Genomic DNA, 24,664 nt, shown 5'->3' on the forward strand with positions numbered 1-24,664 from the left:
AAGTGGGCTGCGCCCCACGTATTAGGAAGGGGAGGGGTTACCGCGCAGAGCGGCGGTTCGTGTCGGAAGTTAATAAAGATAAGAGGTGTTGCACCCCAGCTCCTGCATCGGCCCCTTCATTGAATGAAAGCGAGTGCGGTTGGAAGTGTAAGGAGGTCCACCTGCAATATCCTACACCCTCCACCATTCCTAAGGATGTAACCTCACCAGTGGCAAAGCCAGTGGGCGGGCCTGCTGGGAGGCGGCTGCCCTGCTACCCCCGGTGTGCAGTGCACCCTCCCAATTGTGGTATGTGGCCCCTTAACAAGAGCCTCCCCACGCTCTGTGAGCCCCCCTGGCAAACAGAAGACTCATGAGGCTCTGCATCTCATCCGGGCTCCACTTGTGCTCTGACGAGCGCACATGACAGCCCCTTTTCTTGACAATCACACACGACAGAGTTAAGTCACGCCGTCACGTGCGTGCGTGTGCTAACTTAAAGGGACACCACACGCCTCCTTTTTCATAACAACAAAGAACAATTTAACAACAACCACTACCCACTCAAAACATGTGGTAAGCCAACTAACTACCACCCAGCAGCAGACAAGTGACACAGACACCCCCCTCTCTTGGGTGCTTGACTCAGGGGTCCATTACATAGTCAGTTAGGTGGGCAGGTCTCCCCTTCCCAGTTCGTTGAGGATACTGCCAGCCCCCTTCCCAGCTTTGCCTCTCCTCACCTGCGTCCCCTGGATCCAGGGGAACCTAAGGGCTGCTAGCCCCACCACCTTCATCTGGTTCTTCAGCACAGTCCCTGCCCGGGGGCAACCCCAGCTATGTGCCTTCTCCTAGTCTCTTGAAAAAACTGGCATTTCTGGTCACAGTTGCCGTCCCATCAGAGGCCGTCACCATCGACCCCTTCACCGCGACCACGTCCATGGGGCTCGGCTCATACATCAGTGACAGCTTTCCTTGGGGATGTCTATTCCTTACCATAACTTCATCCTTTGGAACCAACTCGTGCTGCCAAGCCCCCTTCTAATTGTTTTGCCATCATTCCGCACCTCCTCTCTTCTTCCACATGAGCATCGTCAATTACAGCTGGCTCCTGGTCACTCGCATCTGGCAACAGGCCCCGGGGGAATCTCCTGAACATGACTTCAGCGGGGGCCACTCGAGTCAAGCACTGGGGAGTCGCTAGATATTCCGTAAGGAACTGGTAGAGGGCCCTGCAAAGGCACTGGCCTTTCCCATGGACAATTCTAAACACCTTGTTGAGTGTTCTCATAAATCGCTCCACCTCGCAATTTGCATGGGGCAACCCTGGGGTGATTTTCCTGTGGCGTGCACCATACTCCTTCAGAACCTCGCGAAACTCTCACCTTGTCAAGGCGGTCCATTATCTGACCACAAAGTCTGTGGGAGACCATGGGTCGTGAAGATATTTTCGAACACTACTGCTGCATCATCAGACTCCACTGAGTCAACAAACTCCCCTTCTGGGTATCTAGACCACTGCTCCACCACCACCAGGAAGTAGACATCTCTTCCCGTGGATCCAAGATCTGCGTGTCCCTCAAGGCATCGACTCAATGGGGGGGTCCTTCTGCACTGGGAAAGCCGTTTGGAACCAGACACAGGCTCCCACAAACCCCTCCACTTTCTACTCCAAATTTGGGAACCACACCTTCAGCCGTAGCCTGGCCTTGGCCATCTCCTGGTGACCATGGTATGTTAGCTCAACAACTTGCTGTACCTTGTGAGCGGGCACCACCATTTTGTCTCCTCGCAGAAGTAACCCGAAGTCAGTGAATGTTAGCATGGACATTCCACAACTGCTCCAAGGTTATTCGAGCTTCCTGGGCCCTCTTACCCAGACCTTCCAGCACTGATTTCCGCTCCCCCCTCTGCAGTGCGCTCCTAAGCATTCGTCATTCTCAGATAACCTTTTCAGCTCCTGGATGGGCATCGACTTCTGAGTAGCAGACTCCATGACGAGATGTACATGTTCTTCGCCTTCTCAATGCTGGATGCATCCACGCCTTCTCCGTCCTTGAGGTGACGCAACAGATACTCCACTGCGTTGTTCGCTCCTGGACAGTTTACCAGCGAGACCCCATATTCCAGCAACACCAGCATCTATCGCTCAATCCTGGCAGGTGGCTTTGAGGCTGACCCCATCATGATGGGCAGTAGAGGCTTGTGATCTGTTATGACCGTTACCGGCCTCGCTAGCACATAGAGTCGAAAGTGCCGGCCCTCCCACAGTATCACCAGGGCCTTGCACTCATTTTGGGAGTGCCTCTGCTCGGTGTCTGACAGAGCATGACTGGCATACGCAATGGGCCTTGCTTCCCCCTTGCCGTCCGTCTGCATGAGGACTGCTCTAAGACCAAATGGGCTGGCGTCCACCACCACTTCCGACGGGTGGGTAGGGTAACAAAACAACATTGTGATCATCAGCTGTGAGGCCCCTTTCACATCCTCAAACACTGCTTGCTTGAGAGGGCCCCATTGCCAGGTAGTGTCCTTCCTCGTCAGGCTCTCCAGTGGTTCCGACCTCATGGAGAGGTTCTTGATGAACCGGCCACAGTAGGTGACCATCCCCAGGAAGCTACGAACTCCCATTATATTCTCCGGGGGCATTGTTTCCATGATATCTTTGACCTTGCAGGCATACGGGGACACCCTTTCGTCTTTGAACACCAGTCCAAAGAACTTGATGCTCGTCCAAAGGAACTCGCACCTTTCTCGATGTAGCATCAAACCCAGAGCCTATATGCATTCCAGGATTCTCACTAGCCATGCCATGTGCCCCAATTCAGATTTAGCAAACATCAGTATATCATAACTGATTTCAGGGCCCCTTCCAAGTCTGACAGGCCCCCCCGTATCAGGTCTTGAAAACCTTCAGCAGCTGATGACACACCGAAGCGAGGCGTTTGTATCGATACAACCCTTGGTCTGTTGTGAATGTCGTGCTATATCGAGATACTGGGTGTAACACGACCTGTTGGTACCCCACCCTCAAATCCAGCTTAGAGAAGAATCTTGCACCCTGCCACTCTGCGATGATGTCGTCACTCGTCGGGGTAAGGTGCCTCACCCACTTGATGGCCTTGTTGGGGAGTCGCATGTCACTGCAAATCCTGACGGAGTCTGGCTCTTTGGATTTGTGAGCGATTACGATGGGCGAGACCCAGGGCGTTGGGCCTTCCACCTTTTCGATGACGTCCAGGTTTACAGGGTTCTCCAACTCCTTGTTCACTCGGTCCTGCAGATGAAAAGGGACTCTTCTGTGCTTGAGGGCCGCCAGCTGAATGGACTCATTGATGTGTAACCTTACGGGCTCGCCAACCATCTGCCCAATCCCTGTGTACAGCTCTCCAATTCTTTCAAGGATCGCCCCTGCACATCCTCCACATACACTGTGTAGGCAAAACTGATGATGCCTAATGCTTCAGCAGCAGCACAGTTCAGGAGGGTGTTGGTGCTTAAATCCATCAAAAAGAAATGTGCCTTGATTGAGCTATCGCCATGCTCGACCTTTGTCACAAACACACCCACCAGCGGAATGGGCCAGTCGCCCCGAATGTGAATCTCCATGCCTTCGGACATTGTAGGGTTGGGGGATCTCTCAATGCCACATTGTGTACCCTGGCCATGACATTGACTGAGGCACCTGTGTCCACCAACACGGGTACTGGTGACCCATCCACCTGTACCATTCAATCTGGCTGCCTCCTGGCACTCGCCTTCAGGACACTCACACTCAAAATGAAGAATATGTTATCATCATCCTCCTCTTCCTCCAGGTCCTGGGTGGATCCGTCCGCTTCCTGATCCACGAGTGCCACATTCGGCATATGTTGTTGTCGGACGAACCCAGCCCGAATTGGTCCTCTCTGGACGACCACCGGCAACGGAGCCCTGCACATCCGGGCATGATGGTCCATAGTGTCACACCGTCCACAAGCCTTCCCTTTTGCGGGGCACTCTGCAGGGTGTGGCAGATCATACCTGTTAGGGAGAATTCTCATAAATGGCGGATTTCCCTTTCCTAATGAGTCCTTCAGCAGCTTTGCTGGATTTCTAGGATTTACTTTTTTCGCCTAGTAAGAGTGTGAGCCTTTTTCCCACTCTTACATGTGTTTTGCTATGTGTATTTGACATTTTGTGTGATCTTGGGCTATGGAGCCTCACCTACTCCATAGACACCACTTTCTTGTGTGTGTTACACAGCACCCTCAGTGCAGTGACACAGGGTTGTCTTTTAGACTTCCCAACTCCGACCCTATTTTCTGGGACTGACTACCGTCTCCCAGACCATGTAAAGTGGCCATTGGCTTTATTAGTCTTTTAAAACCACAGACCCAGTACACCCCATCTTCCATGGAGTACTGGAAAGGGTTGATTCTTATCCCTTTTTGTCTGTACCTCTTGGAACATTGTTTCGCTCCCTTTCCATTAAGACTTGGCTGGTGGCAGTGGTAACTACCCTATTTTTTCTACTGCGGTTATGTTATATAACCATGGTATTGTTTTAGGCTATTATATTAGCCTCAAACTTAAACCTGCTTGACTATATTGATTTTAATATAGTTCTGGCTGGGTTTGGTCTATTTCTTTTTGGTAAAGTCTTTCTCATGTTTCTCTCTGCGCGCCAAACCAGGTTTGGTCCCTTTGTTCACCGTCTTTTTGCGGGCTCCTGCACAGAAGCACTCCTTTAGGCACCTGAAAGTCTGGGTAGGCAGGATGTGAGCAAGGGGTCTTCTGACCCCTGCCATGGGTTCCCTTGGTAACCCAAGTCGCACTCCTGTCTGATTGGTCAGGGGGCTGTCCGGCCAGGACAGTCACCCCTGCAGTGTGATTGACAACCAGGCTGTGTGAATAGGGGAAAACTGCATAAAAAGAAGGTCTCTGGGACTGGGAGAGCAGAGTCGCCACTGGAACGGAATAACCTACGAGGAGCTGATGGAAGAGGACCACTACCACAACTGAACCGCCCGGTGAAGCCCTGCTGCAGGTCCGAATCCAACGACAGAGAAGATCCTCCAGGAAACTTCTTCCCTTGAGCTAGTGGGACCAACCAGTTCGCCCAAACTTCAAGCCAGGACCCCTCCTCTGGTCGAATTCGCTGTACATGACTACAGTGGGCCAGATAGCCAGGAAGGTCGGACCCTGCTTGGGTTTTAAGCAGCGCACCTTTTATTTGTCGTTTTGCTCTGCTGCTGGTTTCTTCCCTGGGTAGGGCAGGACCCTCCAGTTTCCTCCTTCGTGTCTGTCCGACAGTCGCTTTAGGAATCGCGAGCCTGCAGGAACTACCAGGAACGTCTACCTCAGCTACAGCTTCTTCTCTGTTTTAAGGTACTGTGCAAATCCGGTTGCTCGTTTCGTTCAGCCGCAGTGAAAGTGTTTGAAATCTTTCTCCAAACCGAGGGCTTGTTCTTCTCTTCTCTTTGAACTAACTTTTCTACCAACCAACCTCGTCCAGCACCCGTGGCACAAACTTTACCGCAAACTACCCTGAACTGTGTGATCTTGAGCAAAAGACTTTTGACCCATTGACTTTGGCCCTAAGCCTTTTCTATCTGATCTCCTCACTGAAGTTCCTCTTGTTCAACTGCCCTGAGTAGTTACCTGTTGGTTTGATTTAATTTCTGCATAACTTTAATTTTCCCTACCATTTAAATTGCTGGTGTGCCATTTTGCTCCCACTTCATTTTGTGAGCTTAACTTGTCTGGAATCTATGGGAAGTGGTGTGGTGTATTAAGATTGTGATTTTTAAGACTGCTTATAATAGTGTAATGTTATACAACTGAAGAGTGAAATAAATGTATATTCTTTTACTTGGAAACCTTGAGTCAGTGTTTGCCTGAACCATAGTAATTGTCCTTTGTGTAACTATTTTGATACTGCTCACTTACTCTTGAGATAAGTCTGGCTGCTCAGTCAGTGCTACCACTTTTTATTTGTGGCACAGGTTTGTACCAAAGGTGAACTTGTGCTGCTCCTTGTAGTCTTAATTGTGTGGTGTTCCCAATGGGTACTGCATGGGATTCTGCCTAACAATACCCACACTTCATACACTACTTGGGCTCTTGGGTGTTCCTGTCACTCTGTTGAGCAGCGGGCCGACTAGCCGCTCTCGCCCCTTGGCCACGGCCTATGGCACACACCTCTCCCAACCTGGCAGGGCGAATTGCGTCATCCATTAAGGATGCCCGCATCTCTGCCACCTCATGGCACCATCCCAGCTCCAGGATGCGGGCAGCATGAGGCCAGGCTCCCGAAGGACTTGCCATCAGAGTTTCCCCAACACACAGCCCTGAATGTGTTGGTTCCGAAACATGGCCTGTTCATTGTTCCACACATGATATCGCCATCCCCGGGAGGCATCCATAGAACCCATCCATAGACTCGTCGTCATTTTACTTGGTGCTGCACATAATGAGCCTCTCGTAGTCCATATTTATTAGGAGCATAGAATGCTTGTGCAGTGCATCCTTCACCGCAGCATAGGACGCATCCACAGGCTCTAACGACTGAAACAGCTGATGCACGGCCGCGCCAGCCGAGTACAAGAGAGTCGCCACCTTACTTTCCTCATCAGTCTCTCCTGCGGTCTTGAATATATGTCCATTCCATCAATCCAGGATTTCAAGCATGGACCCATGCTCGATGGCACCCCCGAGACGCCAAACTCGGGCATGTGGGCCAACGCACCCTGTTGGCACAGGACTCAAGCACCCCCTTGCACATCCGGCAGATCTCCCGCAGGCCCTCCACCTGCTTGTGCCTCGTCCCCCATGTTGGTGGGTGCACGAGCACCCCTTCCTTGTTAGGGGCCGCAAACCACGTCGGAATCAGAGGCAGAGGAAACAAAAAGGAACCCACCACATTGTTCAGCACCACTGGGACGCCTTTTCCTTTCTTCATGTCCTGCCCCTCCACACCATACAGAGGGGCTGAGATAAATATTGAGCTCAACCAGTAAAAAGAGCAAAGTCACTGAGAAAAGAAACTCCATCGCCTCCAAAGATGAGTGAGTCACAAAGGAAAATAAATGATGGAGAGTGGCAGAGAGAGACTCCACAGCCATGTGCTCCTCCTCCCTACTTCCTAGTCCACGATCTCTCACCTTCCTTAATGTAAATGGAGGATTCCGGAACTCCAAAAATCAGTCCAGCGCCCAGGTGGCTGTGGGATTGCCAAACATTAGGCATGGGAGGTGCACAAGCACTCCTTATGGAGCTGCAACTTCCCGCACCCCATGTGGCAAAAATGGCAGCTGAAAATGTTGCACGCGCCGGCTCCACGGCTTGAGAGAAAGTTGGATTGTGAGCCGTTGCTCTCTTCTCACCGCCGCATGGCCCAGCTGGTCCGTGTCAGCATGGACAACCACCTTGTAGCCAATGTGGTATGTGGCCCCTTAGTAGGAGCATCGCTGCGCACGTGCACCATGAGACCCCCCGGCAAACAGAAGACTCATGAGGCTCTGCATCTCATCCAGGCTCCACACCATTTTTTTTGGTTAAAGTCTTTTTTGTGTTTTACTCTGCGCGCCAAACCAGGTTTGGTCCCTTTGTTCGCCGTCTTCTCGCGGGCTTCTACACAGAAGCGCTCCTTAAGGTGCCTGAAAGTCTGGGTAGGCAGGATGTGAGGGAGGGGTCTTCGGACCCCTGCCATGGGTTCCTTTGGTAACCCAAGTCACACTCCTGTTTGATTGGCTGGGTGACTGTCCTTGCCAGGTGTGGTTCAATTTCTATTAACTTTGTCTTTCCCTCCCTTTTAAATTGCTGGAGTGCCATTTTGCTCCTACTTCATTTTGTGAGCTTAACTTGTCTGGATCTTATTGGGAGTGGTGTGGTGTATTAAGAGTGTGATTTTTAAACTGCTTCACGTTAGTGAAATGTTATATATGAGTAAATGAATGTATATTCTTTTACTTTGGAACCTTGAGTCAGTGTTTGTTTGAATCATAGTAATTGCTGTCCTTTGTGTAACTATTTGATACTGCTCACTTAAACTCTTGAGATAAGTCTGGCTGCTCAGCCACTGCTACCACTTTTACTGTGTAGTACAGGCTTGTACCAAAGGTGAATTTGTACTGTCACTTGTAGTCTTAATTGTGTGTGGTGTTCCCAAAGGGTACTGCAAATAATTATGCCTAACGATAGCGTAGATTTTGTTAATGGACTGGGTATCTTGGGCGTAATCCCCGGTGATAGGGATGAGGATCTGTGTGTCATCTGCAAAGTTGGTGTAGATGACACCCAGATCGTGTAGAGCTGAGAGTAGGAGGTTGGTATAGGCTTTAATCAGGGCAGGGGAGACACATGATCCACATTGGGGTACTCTTATGGGGACTTCTATGGGGTCAGCCGCATCTTTCCCAATGGCGAATCTGGATGTTCGTTCAGCTAGGAACGATTTGATCCAGAGGGTGGCTTCGGTCGAGAAACTGAAATCTTTGGCTAGTGTGTCACAGAGTTTGTCATGGTCTACCAGGTCAAACGCTGCTGAGAGGTCCAGCAGCAGCAGTATGGCCATTTTTACTGAGTCTCTGATGTTGTCTATTTGGATTTGGAGGTCGGTGATTGCGGTTTCGGTGCTATGTTCGGTCTGAATCCGGGTTGTCTAGCTCCTAGGAGTTTGTTCTGTTCGAGATGGGTTTGTATTTGGTTATAAGCTATTTTGTCGATAATTTTAAGAAGGAATGGGACCGTTGTATAGGCCTATAGTTGGTTGGAATTAGCGGGTGGAGCGAGGGCTTTTTTAGTAGAGGTGTTACCCATGCTTTTTTATGCTGGCTGGCACCAGATTGGAGCTGAAGGATGCATTAACAAAGTTTGTGATAATGGGTGTGAGGGTGGGAGCACATAGTTTGACTAAGTGTGCTGGGAAACTGTCTCCTTTGCAGCTGGATGCCTATAGTTTATCTACGATTTTAAGCACTGTTTCTTGGGAAACTGAGGCAAAATGGAAGGCTGGGGTATTACATACTATGGTGCTAGAGTTAGCGTCTGCCAGAGTATCTTTTTCTGCTAATATGTTCCTTTCATTGATGATTTTGTTTTGTAACAGTTGGATCTTAGCGGCAAGAGCATCTTGAATGATAGTGCACCCTTCTTTGCTTGGTTGAACCGGGTTGATGATCAGGATGGGGTTTTCCAACTCTTTGAGAATAGAAAACAATTCTTTTGAGTCTGAGGATGCATTACTGATTCTGGTATTGATCGCATTTGCTTTATGTGCAATGATGGCTGCTTTATAAGTTTTGTTTGCAGAGTTGAAGGCTTTAGTTATTTCAGGAGTTTGAGATTTGATGTAGCGATGTTCATACGAGCGTTTGATACGCCTAAGTGCTACTAGTTCCTCGTCAAACCAGAACAAGGTTTTTTTGTCTGAGCATCTGGTTTTGGTGACACAGGGTGCTAAGGTATCTTTTGTGTTTGTGAGTCAATTAAGGTAGGTATCTGCAAGGGTGCAGGGGTTTGTCATTTGTAATCATCTTGTCTGTAAGGGTGTTCTTTAGGATAGGGTTCAGGTTTTCAGCTGAAAGTTTTTGAATATTTCTGGTTACATAGGATTCCAATGTGGAGGGCTTGGGCAGATCAGGTTCGAGATGGGCCAGATGGAGAACTTAATCCTATGGTGATCTGTCCAGGACAGTGAGGTGATCATTTCTATGGAGACTGGGGTATTAAGGGATAGTACCCAGTCCAATGGTCTACCTTTATTGTGGGTAGGTGCATTCACAAGTTGTGTGAATAGCATGTATTTGAAGGCATTATGTAATGCTTCAGCTTTGAGGTCTTGGCTATCGTTGAATCCGAGGTTCAGGTTGCCAAGGACGATACATTTAGTTTTGGGTTTGATCAGTGGAGTTAGTAGTAATGGTATGTCTATGTCTGGCTGGGAGTTTTTATATTGTGCTCTGTATATCGTTACTATGTTAAGAGTGGTTATTTGATTGGTAGCAAGTTTTGTGAGTAGAATTTCATATCCCCCTCGATTATCTATGGGGCATGCTCTTAGATTGAGGTGGGTTTTTGCGATAATGGCTACTCCCCCACCTACTGGTTTGGTTCTATCCGTTCTGAAAATAGTGTAGTTTGGTGGAATGGCGATGGGGAGAGTAGGTCCAGAGGCTTGCTGGAGCCAATTTTTGGTCACTATGAGCATGTCTAGTTCCTGATCAATTATGTAGTCATGTATTTCTGGGGCATGGGCAGCTATGGGTCGTGCGTTAATGAGCGCTAGTTGGAGTTCAGTGGTGGGTTGAGTCTGTGGTCTAAGTATTGAGTGGAAGTTACTGACTTTATTTAGGGTGGCTTGATGCTTACTGGTGTTTGTGATGGTCTTTTTTAGAGAATTGGGTGGGAGATCCGCTATAGGAATCGTGGGAATGGTCTTGCATTGAGTGGTGGCATTGATAACTGGGCGTATAAAGGTTTGTGACCTGAGTTGTTGATTTCTCGTGGTGAGTTGGGCTAGGCTCAATTTGCACTGTTCTTTTTTGGTGTGGTGTATGTTGGGAAGAGGCGGTGGGGTGGTGTGAGTCTGTGATCTAGATCGGTCGCATCTCACTGCGCCTAAAATTGGGTAGGAGTTCCTTTTGGGATTGTTGTTTTTGGTAGGCGTACATGGGATGGAGGGTGTTCTAGTTTTTTGGTTACTACTCAAATCCACCAAGGGATTATTCTGGTCATGGTCAGAGAGGAATGGCTTTATATTGGGCAGGAAAGGGGTGGGACAGGGGATAGGGTAGCGTCTGGGGTACGCTGGTCTGCTGAGTCCATTTAAATGGGAGACGAAATGGGATCCTGTGCAGTGCATGTCAAAGGGGACAATACAAAAAGGAAACATGATAAGAGTAACCCAGGCTGACATCGATAATAGTTAGTAGTAAGTTGACACTATAACAGCGGTCACTTACTAATATGGTCGATCTGAGTCAGGATAGGTAGAAGTGCATAGCGTGGGGTAGCCTAGTTTTCTTGGCTATCCCACGCTATGCACTGGTGATTATCTTTAGATAAGTTGCACAGCTAATACATATAGTGATGCATACATATAAGTTGATACTTCTAGCATGTTCATATGCAAATCTTTGTGGTGGGACACATAGTTTAAAGAAGAAAGTGTGGCATACAACATTTTAGTTACATGCATTTTCCTGAGTATTTACAAAGTGAAGAGTAGTAATTGATCGTGTCCATAACAAATGTAAAAATCAATAAAATGTGTTTAGTGTACTGCGGTACGTTACTCGCTGTTTACATGCTGATTAGTAGTACACAAATGAGAAATATATTTCTAGGCAAATTGATCAGTGCATGCATTGTGTTTTACAGCTTACTTTACTCACATTTGAGGTAGACTGGTCCGTGTGCTGGTTTCAGGACAGGGTCAATAAGTATAGCTTTGTTCAGGAGGATAGGATGCAGTCCCTTTGCGGCCCCGCCGCGGACAGCCGCAGACAGGCCCTTGAGCACACAGCCCTTAGGGTGAGCGGTCGGCTTCCGCCTCCGGTCGGGGGCTCATCCTCAAGTGGGTCGTGCAACCAATCAGCTGCTTGTGTCGGCTTCTGGGAAAATCCTCAGTGGCTTTGTGCGAATACGGCAGCCATTTTCAGCAGTCGCGTGAACGATAAAATTGTAATTGGAGAAACTGCGGTTTTGCCAGTAGAAGGGGCGGCTCTTGTTGTTGGAGCTTCACTTCAACTGGGCTAGGCTGCTAAGCTTGGTGAGTTGCCGTAGGGGAGTCGAGCAGCACAATCGGCTGACAATGATGGATAGAGTAGATCAGCTGCTGGGGGCTATGGCCCTTCCAGCTGGATGACGAACGAAAGTAGTAATGATTGTCCATAGAGGAGGTTGGGGCTAAGGGAATTTAGGAGTGTGGGGCCAGGGTGGTTAGTGATAGGATTGTCTTTTGAAAACAGCCAACACGTGTTTCGACACAAGGTCTTCCTCAAGGTATAGGAGTCGACACAAGGTCTTCCTCAAGGCATAGGTGTCTAGTGGATTTAGCCCATGTGCTGTATCTAATTTTTCAAGCAGTGTCTGTGTTCTCTCATACTGATTTGGCAAAATAGTCTTCTCTAACCATAAGTCCTTAGTTTTTCATGAATGACATGATGGCAAAATTGCTGTGGGTTGGCTCTGTTATAATATATAATGCTTTTAATGGATAGAGTGCCTGGTTAAGGCGTCCTCCACAGGTGACCCATGTGTGTAGTGCCCACTATTTAAGCTTTGGCAAGGAGTGATCAGTGTCTTTGTTCATGCTTTGGCATGAGTAATCAGATTCTTGTTTACACTCTAGCATGTACTGATCAGGGGCTTTGTTTATGCTTTGGCAAGGAGTGATTGGTGGCTTTGTTCATGCTCTGGCATGGAGTGATCAGTGACTGTTTACGCGTTGGGAAGGAGTGACTGGTGTCTTTGTTTATGCTTTGGTATGAGTGATCAGTGTTTTGTTTACGCTCTAGCATGGAGTGATCAGTGGCTTTGTTTACACTTTGTCAAGGAGTGATTGTGTCTTTGTTTATGATTACCTGGTTGATCCTGCCAGTAGCATATGCTTGTCTCAAAGATTAAGCCATGCACGTGTAAGTACACACGGCCGGTACAGTGAAACTGCGAATGGCTCATTAAATCAGTTATGGTTCCTTTGATCGCTCCATCTGTTACTTGGATAACTGTGGTAATTCTAGAGCTAATACATGCCGACGAGCGCTGACCTCCCGGGATGCGTGCATTTATCAGACCAAGACCAATCCGGGCTCGCCCGGCCGCTAAACAAGGAATGTTTTCAGAAATATAAATATTGTGGCTTAGAACATTTGTGATTCCCTTGGTTTAGGTTACACAACCATACAAAATTGGTTGAAATGTATTCTTTAGCAAAAAAGCTAAAATTTGTTTCATTTGAGCATAGTGGATGCCTTTGGTTTAACAAGAGATATTTCCTATAATAGTCCCAATCCACTTTATGCCTTAAGGGACGACCCCAATATTTTTTGTATAAGGTTTGTTTATGATTTGGCATGGCATGATGAAGTGCTTTCTTTACACTTTGGCAAGGAATTCTTGTGGCCTTGTTTACACTTTCTCAAGGAGTGATTGGTGTATTTTTTTATTATTTGACATGGCGTGATCATTGGCTTTGTTTACACTTTCGCAAAGAGTGATCAGTTGCTTTGTTTATGATTTTGCATGGATAGATCAAGTACTTTATTTACACTTTGGCAAGGAGTGATCGTGGCTTCGTTTAGGCATTGGCAAGGAGTGATTGGTGACTTTGTTTATACTTTGGCAAGGAGTGATTGGTGGCTTTGTTTACACTTTGGCAAGGAGTGATCTGTGGCTTTGTTTACACTTTGGCATTGGCATGTGGTGATCAGGGACTTTGTTTCGCTTTGGCATGGAATGCCATGAGAACAACATATTCAAATGATTGGGGAATTCTGCCTAGTTAAACTTTCAGGAGGAAATCGGACTGAGGGACACTAATTGACGAGAACTAATGTATTTATGAAAGCAGAAAGTTAATTGTTCTGTGAGTGGCTTTGTCATGTGAAATATGGAAAAACGACCTATCTCTTCTTGAGTATGCAATCCAACCAAACGGTGTCAAATATTGAGGTCCATGTCCAAATGAACCTTAAGGTCAGGGACAACATCCAAAAAGCGCTAAACAACAAAATAGCCACACTCCAAACCAAAATTGAGATAAAGAAACAAAACATTCCTCCATCAACCAACAAAAGAGGCAAACCTCCCACCTCAACCAAACCAGAACAAAAATTCAACTTCACCAAAGTAACCATACTAGAGATTGAAAAGGTAATACTCTCGCTCAAACCGACCAACTGTCGAGGTGACCTATGTCCAGCACAATTGATAAAGGACACAGCCAGAGACCTTTCCCCTTTTTATTACTAAACTCATAAATGCTTCCTTTACATCAGGCAAAATACCAGACAACCTCAAACAATCCTGGGTCCTCCCCCCCCTTAAAGAGCAAACCTTGGACCCGTCCATCCCAACCAACTACAGGCCCATCACAACAGTACCATTTCTGCTAAAAATACTAGACAGAGTGGCTTATTTACAGATCCAAAAATACTTGGAGTTGTATCAGCTATTAGGCACTAGACAATCAGGTTTCGAGCCCCAGCATGGTACTGAAACCACGCTCATCGATCTTAAAACCCAGGTCGATGAGCTAAGAGACTGTGGAAAATCAGCCCTACTCCTCCCACTGGATCTCTCAGCGGCATTTGATTTAGTTGATCATGAAGTACTCTGCTCCCACCTGGAAACAGCAGCCCACTTCTCTACACATGCCATTTCATGGATCAAATCATTCTTAAGTGGCAGAACCATGAGGGTCTTCTCTGACTCTGACTCTGCAGCAGCTGACCCAGTATCCATAACATGTGGCGTTCCCCAGGGATCCTGCGCCTCCCCTATTATGTATAACATCTTCACAAAGCCCCTGTTCGATGATCTGGACCTTCTGGGTGTCACCTACACAAACTATGCAGATGACAGTCAGATCCTCATCCCACTGTCGGGGGATTATGAACAGGATTTGGCCTTGGTGAACAGGATATACCTCATCATCCAGGCATCGGTGGCCCGTCACGGTCTATGACTGAATGATGACAAAACGGAACTCATCATACTGGGGAACACGCAAAACAATAATAAATTGGACGATAATTACCCATCATTCGTCATTGACGGCAACACCATTAAGGTAGCAAAAGAGGTAAAAACACTAGGTTTCTACCTCAACTCTTGCCTCCCTCTAACAAAGCAGGTGAGTGCAATGTCCTCTAGCACCGCTTACACCTGTAAGCTGATTAGAGCAGCAAAACCATACCTGTCCACCACCGGCTGCCTCACCCTATCAAGAGCCCTGGTATTATCCAAATTGGACTATTGTAATGCACTATACATAGGGTCTAATAAACACACGCTGCAAAAAATCCAAACCTTGCAAAATAACGCCCTTAGAGCCGCTTAGGAAACCCAGGAAGAGAACACATCTCAGTTCTCAGAAGACAATCGAACTGGCTCTCCACAGTGGACAAAATTAAACTCAAAACATTATCGTTAACATTCAAATGTATTAACAATCTAGCTCCCAAATACCTAACAGAAAGGTTCACTAGAAGAACATCCAATAGACCTATTAGAGAAGCATAGCCTAACCAGCCAATTGTTCCCCCATTTAAACTGAGCACCGCCGGAGGCAACAGCTTCACAGTCAAAGCAGCCCAACTGTGGAACTCCCTCCCCTCCTCCCTAAGGTCTGACCAATCCTATCCACACTTCAGACTCAACTGCATCAAATGGCTTAAAGAAAATGACCTATAACTATCTGACCTCTAGACCATTTACGCCCCTCACCGCCCAGATTCCTGACTGCCAATGTATACTGCGTATACACCCAAGTTGTACAAATACCTGTATATAGAAATCTGTATATTATCTCGTAGACATATCTGCAGAAGTAATTACCTCTTGTTGCCAATGAATACTGTATTTTACCTGAAATGTGTAACTGTAACTTGTAAGCTTAAAGTATTCTTGCACACGCGCCCGGTTACCTTCAGGTCTGGCGCGGGCTACAAATAAATAAAGAAACAAACAATGAGCCATGCTTGTGTAATCACCTTGCTTGGTGCCAGATCCTACCTAGTCTCCAGCCCTGTCTTTCCTCTTCTACTGTTAACAGGGCAGCTATCTACGAAAATCGTCATCATCAGAAGGATAAACTGTCTTTTCACACAACTAGACGGCAGTCGCTTGTACTCTTTCTTCTGTGTTAAACACACAACAGGGTTCTTTACATTTTACTAATTTACACAAAACTCATCTTACACAAATAAAACATACCTTTGTTGGCCTGCTCCTTCAAGACCCTCATCATCACCATGCAACGAAGGGAAGCATCTCATGCAGTTTACTCACAATCTGATACAAGGAATCCTGGATCACCTACAAGGAAGAAAACGGCTTGGCGGTATCAATGATCCCGGATCCCCACAAAGCAGCAAAGCTAAGCCTTTCAGACACAAGTGAACCAACAGCCACAGGCCAGGGACCAATAACCACTCTACACGGAGTGTACGAAAAGAAGTAGTGGAACTATGTTCCCTGCTGACCTGGCCCCACGCCTCACAAACCCCATCGTCACGCCCCATCCCGCGTGCAGCATGCACCTGCTCAGGGACTTCATTTCACTAAAATGTCTTTTGTAGCGGAAGTGACATCACACGACCCTTGACCTCTGATGACATCACCAGAAGTGATGTAATTTGACCCCACCCCGAAGTGACATCACGGGAAGCATTGGAACACAACCTTTCACCCCTTGACAAAACAGGAAGAAACATCATATAGCATTGTTTTTAAGTACACTACGAAAAATATGGTTACAATATCACTGTAAAGTGATATACATTTCATACAAGAATGGATCGCCATATGTATCGTTAAGATCAGTGTGTAGAGGCCCATATTACCAAATTACTGTGAATGCAAGCAGACGTCCATGACCAAACGATAATGATGTGTTATTATATAGCACTTACTCTTAAGCACTTTATTTAGAACAAATATACATACAATATCACCCAACCTGTGTTGGTACTCCTTTATCGACCTAAGAAGGATGCAAGGGTGAGTTGACCTTGCTGGGAGTCGAACCTGCAACTTGCAGAGCACACACACATTGCATCTATCTGAGCGACCCCCAAATTACGTCCCTGCACCTGCTGTTTAGGGGAACGCTCAGTGCAGTGCACTGAAAGTGCAAGTTTCAACTTCTTCCTACACTTTTATTTTACAACAAAACCATTGCGGAACGGTTTCTTTTTTAAATAAAAGTATGGCAACAGTGAAACTTAATACAAAAAAGCAGAGGGGCACCGCGCCCGACCGCTCCCGCCCACTTTGCCCACTGCCACTAGCCCACTCCTGCTTCCTCTTGCTGACTCGACACATCTTTCTTATCTTACAACCATCAATGTATACGCTCACACCGACTTGTGAACTGCCCTGTCCAGCACTCCACCCCAGTGCAGTCGCCAAAAAGCCACGAATGCTCGCCTGGAAGAACTTGCTAGCAAGCAGATGAGCAGAACTGCAACGCCACCGCCCAGTTCCCATCGAATCTTCATAGCCCACAATCTGCAAGCATTAACAGCTCAACACCCCCTCCCTGTGAACTCTAACCCCTTCTTCACTCTCACAGAATGTAGCAATGAAAGGCGCATGCACATTACATGTAATACATGTGGTTTCCAGTACAGGGATCTATACAAGTTTCCTAACTTTTTTAAGCCGAATTACACTTTCACTGAATTTCTTTTACTGATTTGACCACTTTCCCCCCTCTCCCTTGCTCCCCCATTCTGTATACCTTACTCCAAATTGCCATCTGCAAGTTTGTGTAAAAAATGTGGCAAACAATATTGGGTAAAAGTTTAATTCCGACATTCGCCGCAGACACGGCTATCCATCCACACAGATTAGAATGCGGCTACGACCTACAGCAACATTCGGTCCAGCTGGACACATAACGAGTCTCCTGCACTCGCACACACTCGTGACCTCCCTCGGCACTCACTCACATGCCTGACCTCTTGGGTTGCTTACAGGACCCCGGCCAGCCCACCTAATTCCTTATCTTGGCCAAAATGCACACACGCATTCTATACCTCAATGAGAGTTTCCCATGCTCTGGGCAGTGGTCCCGAGGGCGTTCCCACCACAGGCGTGTTGAGACTATAGTTATGGTAAAAGGCGCTACATAAATAATGAGTAGCATCTAGGTGCTAGTTACAGTTACAAAGGTTCTGTTACATAGTTACGAGATAATTATAGGGCAGGTAGTGCAGCTTTGGATACCAAGACGTGAGTAGCAATAAAAGAGACTAGGACTTGCCCAGCCTACTGAGTCCGTGTTGCAGTGCGCTGAACCTACGGGGTCACAGCAGGCAAATATGGGAAGGTAAGGTGTAAGGTCGAAGGGCATATGCCGGAAAAGCCGCGCCCAGCAGGACTGGGGGCTACAGCGGCAGAGCTAGTTCATGGGGTCTAGGAAAGATAACATGTAATGTAATGATCAAGGTTGTAGTTGCGCGACTTGCCTGTTACAAGCAGTGAGTGAAAGCCTGGGATGAGCGCTACCATGGAGAGCTGAGAGTGATCAGTAAAGTCAGGAACTTCACGATGGCCAGGTGGTAGAGCAATACTAGGGTTAGCCTCAAACAGGTATAAGACTGGCCGCTTAGTTGTTAGTCATTGGTGAGCCCTTCCTGGCCGGGACAGGCCCAGACAGGGGTGGTATCTGCCCTTAGTAGAGGCCCTTTGATGGGGGCTGGCTTCGCCTGACAGCTCCCTTGGGCATCATAATTTAAACTGTATCCCGGCCAAGCCGCTGATTGAGGAAGCGGGATTAACAAGTTGCAGGTGATTTTGGGAGGCGGGGAGGCCACGGTGGCCATTTTTGAAGGGAGCCAAGGCTCTGGATAATCATTATATTCAAATGGAAGCCCAAAGAGGGTTACCTTCATCTGGCCTTCACCCGTGGTCTTGTAGTCATCTGGGGGCCCTGGGCACAGTGGACGTGCAGGTGTGGAGGCAGGAGCACTGACGGTGGCCCAGACAGGAGTGGTATCTGCGACTACAATTACAAAAGTGGGGAGCACCCACTAAAGACCGAATGGCAGACCTACGTGCTCTCTCAATCCTTGCTTTGTAAGTTGGGATGTAGAAGGCTGGTCCTTGGAAGAGTTCCTGAGCAGCCCATTATGCTTTATCTCTCCTGAGCCCTCTCTCTCCATTATGCCCTATGTCTCTTGAAGCCCTCTCTCTCCATTAGCCCTGCCCATTATGCCATATCTCTCCTGAGCCTTCTCTCTCCATTATTCCCTATCTCTCTCCTTCACAACTATCTTCCATTTTCACCTTTTGTGGAGAGTGAAACAGGATCTCAGCCGCCTGCAGTGTGTTGCAGTGCTCCTTGCTGACACAAACTCTCTGGTAAGGCACGACATGACAGGGCATGTTGGCCTCATTATCGTTGCCTAATTTCCCACCTCTTGAGGACCCCGGTAGATGATGTCTTCCAAAGGAAGTGGTGTTGCTAGGTCTCCCAGTAGTCTACTCTAGAGATCTCTGTCCCACCAGTGGTCTGCTCTAGGGCTCCCTTTCCCACCAGTGGTCTACTCTAGGGCTCCCTGTCCCACCAGCAGCTTACTCTAGGGCTCCCTGTCCCACCAGCGGTCTGCTCTAGGGCTCCCTGTCCCACCAGCGGTCTACTCCAGGACTCCCTGTCCCAACAGTGATCTGCTCCAGGGCTCCCTGTCCCACCAGTGATCTGCTCCAGGGCTCCCTGTCCCACCAGTGGTCTGCTCCAGGGCTCCCTGTCCCACCAGTGATCTGCTCTAGGGCTCCCTGTCCCACCAGCGGTCTACTCTAGGGCTCCCTGTCCCACCAGTGGTCTGCTCTAGGGCTCCCTGTCCCACGAGTGGTCTACTCTAGAGCTCCCTGTCACACCAGAGGTCTGCTCTAGGGCTCCCTGTCCCACCAGTGGTCTACTCCAGACCACCAGTGGTCTACTCTAGGGCTCCCTGTCCCACCAGTGGTCTGCTCTAGGGCTCCCTGTCCCACCAGCGGTCTACTCTAGGGTTCCCTGTCCCACCAGCGGTCTACTCTAGTGCTCCCTGTCCCACCAGCGGTCTGCTCTAGTGCTCCCTGTCCCACTAGCGGTCTACTCTAGTGCTCCCTGTCCCACCAGTGGTCTGCTCTAGTGCTCCCTGTCCCACCAGTGGTCTGCTCTAGTGCTCCCTGTCCCACCAGCGGTCTGCTCTAGTGCTCCCTGTCCCACCAGTGTTCTGCTCTAGGGCTCCCTGCCCCACCAGTGGTCTACTCTAGTGCTCCCTGTCCCACCAGTGGTCTGCTCTAGTGCTCCCTGTCCCACCAGTGGTCTGCTCTAGTGCTCCCTGTCCCACCAGCGGTCTGCTCTAGTGCTCCCTGTCCCACTAGCGGTCTACTCTAGTGCTCCCTGTCCCACCAGTGGTCTGCTCTAGGGCTCCCTGTCCCACCAGTGGTCTGCTCTAGGGCTCCCTGTCCCACGAGTGGTCTACTCTAGAGCTCCCTGTCACACCAGAGGTCTGCTCTAGGGCTCCCTGTCCCACCAGTGGTCTACTCCAGACCACCAGTGGTCTACTCTAGGGCTCCCTGTCCCACCAGTGGTCTGCTCTAGGGCTCCCTGTCCCACCAGCGGTCTACTCTAGGGCTCCCTGTCCCACCAGCGATCTACTCTAGTGCTCCCTGTCCCACCAGCGGTCTGCTCTAGTGCTCCCTGTCCCACTAGCGGTCTACTCTAGTGCTCCCTGTCCCACCAGTGGTCTGCTCTAGTGCTCCCTGTCCCACTAGCGGTCTACTCTAGTGCTCCCTGTCCCACCAGCGGTCTGCTCTAGTGCTCCCTGTCCCACTAGCGGTCTACTCTAGTGCTCCCTGTCCCACCAGTGGTCTGCTCTAGTGCTCCCTGTCCCACCAGTGGTCTGCTCTAGGGCTCCCTGCCCCACCAGTGGTCTACTCTAGTGCTCCCTGTCCCACCAGTGGTCTGCTCTAGGGCTCCCTTTCCCACCAGTGGTCTACTCTAGGGCTCCCTGTCCCATGTCATGGCCTGTGGAGCTGGACGCAACGGGTATTCCTTGTTGCCTGTGTGATTTTGAGCCATTGGCATTTATTAATATCTCTGTTTGGATTGTGTCCTTTTCTTTTGTGGCCAGGGCATTTCTTGGTGAGGGGTTTTATCCTAGAGAAAAGCTCTGTTTCCTGAAGGCCTCTAGTGTCCATTTTGGGGCTTCTGTGTGAGTTGTGACGCCAAGTACAATGATTCACTCTTGGGCACAAAGTAGCGGTCTTGGTGATGTCAAGGTATCATGACACTGCAGATGCCTCCTCTCCGAATATCAAGGCTCTGCTAAAATGCCACTTAAGACCATCTGAGGATGTAGGATGGCCGTTCAAAAGTCCCCATCATGAGCTTGTCCAGCCCTACCTTATTATTATTATTATATTAATTGAGCACAGACCTAGATTCTGGAAGCAACAGAGCCCTTTACAATCATGAGCGGAACAACACAGTGAAGGAAGCTTTGAAAAATGGCATGGGGAATTAACATGGGAGACCAAGGGTGGGCAATTGGCATCAAGGGATCTACAAGCACCCAGGGGGAGGAGACAGCGGGGAGCAGATCACTTAGTCTCAGGGTGGGGAGTGCAGGGTGTGCAGACCTAGGTGTTAATGAGGAGCCATTCCTTGAAGAGGAAGGTATTGAGCTCTTTCCTGAACTGTAAACGTGATGGGGCAAGTCTGATGGGGAGGAGGTTCCAGAGTCTTGGGGCATGAACAGAGAAGGCCTGTCTTCTGGTTCTTTTCTTTCTGTACCATCAGAGTTCAGGTCTGCACATGTCCTTACTACTGGTGGATCTCAGGCCTCGGCAGTAGCTTGGGGACTTCAGGGTGACAGCTTTGTAGGTGAGGCAACAGGATCTGAAGATGCATTGCCACCATCCAGGTGGGAGAGGACTAAGACTTGGACAATAGATCTTAATAAGTTTTCTGGGATGAAGGGCTTGATTTTCTTCAGGAGAGAAAGTTGGTGCCAAGCCCTGTGTGTCCTCCTTGCTATGTGCTGTTTGAATGTGAGGTGTCTATCGATGTTGAGCCCAAGGGCCTTGGCACAGGTGGCCAGCTAGGATGTGAACCCCTCGAGGTTCATAGCAGAGAGCCAGGTCTGGATGTCAGGGTGTTCAGTGTTGTTGGTCAGCAGTAGGAATTCAGTCTTGGAGGTGTCGAGCTTCAGGAAAGCACTGGATATCCAGGAATGCATCAATGTGAGGCAGTCCTTGACCCTGTGGATGTCTTCAATGGGGGATATTTTGCGGCAGATCTGCGTGTCATCTGCATATTGGTGGCTAGGGAAGTTGCATGGAGCTAGCAGGATACTGAGTGGTTCCATGTAAAGATCGAACATCACGGGGGACAGGATGGATCCTTGTGGGACACCACAAGTGACGGCAGAGTTGGCGATCTGGAAGAGTCCATTTGTATGAACTGTTGGGGATTAGCAAGGTATTGATGCTGAGGATGATCTTGCTGACCCCCATGATCCCTGGGAGAGGAGAGACATGTGAGCGGGTTACTCGTGTGACCAAGCAGCCTCCTGGCCCAATGTGCTGGAATTTAAGGAACGAGGGCATAGGAAATGGGTCTGGGGGGGTATCCAGAGAGGCTACTCTAGAACGAGCTGTCCTGATCAGAAGTTGAGAAGGGAATCCTCTTATTACTGTTATGACACCCCAAAATTGATCTTTTGAGCCCCATTCAGCCCGCAGAACCTGCTTGTCCTACCTGAAATATTCAGGAGCACTCATGCTGTAACATTCTCTTTTCAGATCCTGTGTCTCCACCTGATGTGAGTTACGCCTGCCTTCCTAACTCCCGTGTTCAGCTGTCCTGCCTTGTGAAGAAGGACAGCAACCCCTCATACTGCTGGAGCATGGGGGGGACACCCTGCTGGAAAAACATGAGTGTCATAGAGACTCAGTATGAGTCTGTCCTCAGAAGTGTGACATGCACTGCGAAGAACCAGATTAGCGAGAAGCAGAGCCAGCCCACCGACGTCACATGTCCAGGTAAGGAGGCAGATGTTATGGGGCTGGATCGGAGGGGCTGGGCATTATCTGGCATTATAGCCTACTTTCATTTTCTGCTCATATACTGTCCTTCTGGGCCTATAGGACCTTCTGGAAAAGGGCTAGTCGATCTTATAGCTAACCTGAATTTACAATATTCCAACCTAGTGATTCTAGGTGATTTTAACCTGCATTTCAACCTGCCAAGATCTGCTGAAATGATCTCCTTCTTTGACGGTGTCTCTGATCTGCAGCTGCATCAATTGATTCAAGCCCCGACTCATTCCTATGGGAATACGCTTGATTTAGTATTTGTCAAGAACTCTTTGTTACGCCATGGCCCTATCGAACCAGTGGTATGGTCTGACCACCACCTTGTATCTTGCACACCCAAAGTAGCTGAACCATCTTGCAAACTTCTCCCTCCGAAAACCTTACTACGCCCCTGGCGTTCGGTTGATACTAAGACACCTAGTGCCCATAGAGCCACCAACCGTGCCTCCTTGAAGCCACTATCTTTAAAACTGCTTTCCCAAACCTTTGTGGCCGCCGCAGATTCCTGCGCCCCACTCAAACCGACTCAAGGCTGCACACTACCCTCTCAACCTTGGTTTACGGATCAGCTTAAATCTGCCCGTCTGCAATTTAGACAACTGGAACGCAAATGGCCAAAAAGCTACAACCCTGCGCTTAGAGAATCATACAAATGCGCTCTCTCTAACTATATGGCCAGCATCAAAATGGGCAAAGCTACTTTTTGCTCCCAGAAAATTGAAAACGCCCTGTGCCAGCCCAAAACCTTATTCTCTAGTGTACATTCATTAGCCTCCTCCGAGGCCCTTACGTCTAAGGTCAAGCCCTCACAAAAGCTGTGTGAAGACCTTGCTTCTTTTTTTATCACTAAAATTGAAACGATTTGTTCCAACATTGTTAAATCGCCTGCGATAATGACTCCCGGTGCTATTATGTTTCTGCATGCTCCTCCTGTTGACCCCTCGGCAAACTGGTCCACTTTCCCACCATTTTCTGAGGCTGAGGTTCTAGCGGCCATCTTAAAAATCAAATCATCCTCTTCTGAGGATGCCATTCCCGTCACCATCATGAAAAAGATCGCCCCTGACATAATAGCAGATATTACTGCTGCCATAAATAATTCTTGCCAGTCAGGACTGGTCCCTTCGGAGCTAAAATCTACTAGGGTTATCCCCCTCCTCGAGAAGCCCTCACTCGACCCCACCATCCCCGCCAATTTCCGTCCTATTTCCCTGCTTCCTTTTCTGTCCAAACTCTTGGAATCTCTTATCACTCCCCTTCTTTCTTCTTTTCTGGAATCTTCTAAAATCTTTAACCCTGCTCAGGCTGGCTTCAGGCCAGCGAGGGGCACGGAAAGTGTGCTTGTTTCTGTAAAAGACGACATGTCCAGATTAGTCGATGCGGGTGGAGTCGATGCATTGATTCTGTTGGACCTGTCAGCCGCGTTTGACACGATTGACCACCCCATTCTGCTTTCACGCCTGGCGCAGATTGGGATATCAGGCCCAGTTCTTACATGGTTTACCTTCTTTCTCTCAGACCGTACTCAGACTCTTGCCATGCCCCCTTTTCTCTCTCTTTCTTGCCCCCTCCCTTGTGGTGTCCCACAGGGATCCTCACGTTTCCCCAATCTTGTTCAATATCAATATCTGGGCATTGGTCTGCCTCATCCGCTCCTACGGACTCAATTGTTATTCTTATGCTGACGACACCCAAATCCTGATCCGTCTTGATCAAGATCAGGCTGGGATCTCGCCATGCCTTCATGACTGTCTGAAGGCGGTTGGGGACTGGATGGATCAGAACTGGCTTACACTTAATGGCAATAAAACGGAGGTAATAGTAGTGGGCTGTCCCTCGGACCCCTCACTGTGGACCCCTGCTTTCTGGCCCACTTCTTTGGGCC

The 24,664-nt window shown here is 48.7% G+C and overlaps 1 protein-coding gene across 5 annotated transcripts in view; it reads left to right on the top strand.

Annotated features, from left to right (window-relative positions):
- Positions 1-24,664, top strand: part of LOC138525644 (Fc receptor-like protein 5) — an 800,717-nt gene that overhangs the window by 349,445 nt on the left and 426,608 nt on the right. For all 5 annotated transcript variants that reach the window (XM_069635697.1, XM_069635696.1, XM_069635699.1 and 2 more), the window contains exon 3: positions 22,486-22,725. In XM_069635697.1, coding sequence (XP_069491798.1) covers positions 22,486-22,725 — 240 coding nt within the window. The remainder of the gene's footprint in view (positions 1-22,485; positions 22,726-24,664) is intronic.

Source organism: Ambystoma mexicanum, chromosome 7p, assembly GCF_040938575.1.
Source record: "Ambystoma mexicanum isolate Mex_15411 chromosome 7p, UKY_AmexF1_1, whole genome shotgun sequence".
NCBI lineage: Eukaryota > Metazoa > Chordata > Amphibia > Caudata > Ambystomatidae > Ambystoma > Ambystoma mexicanum.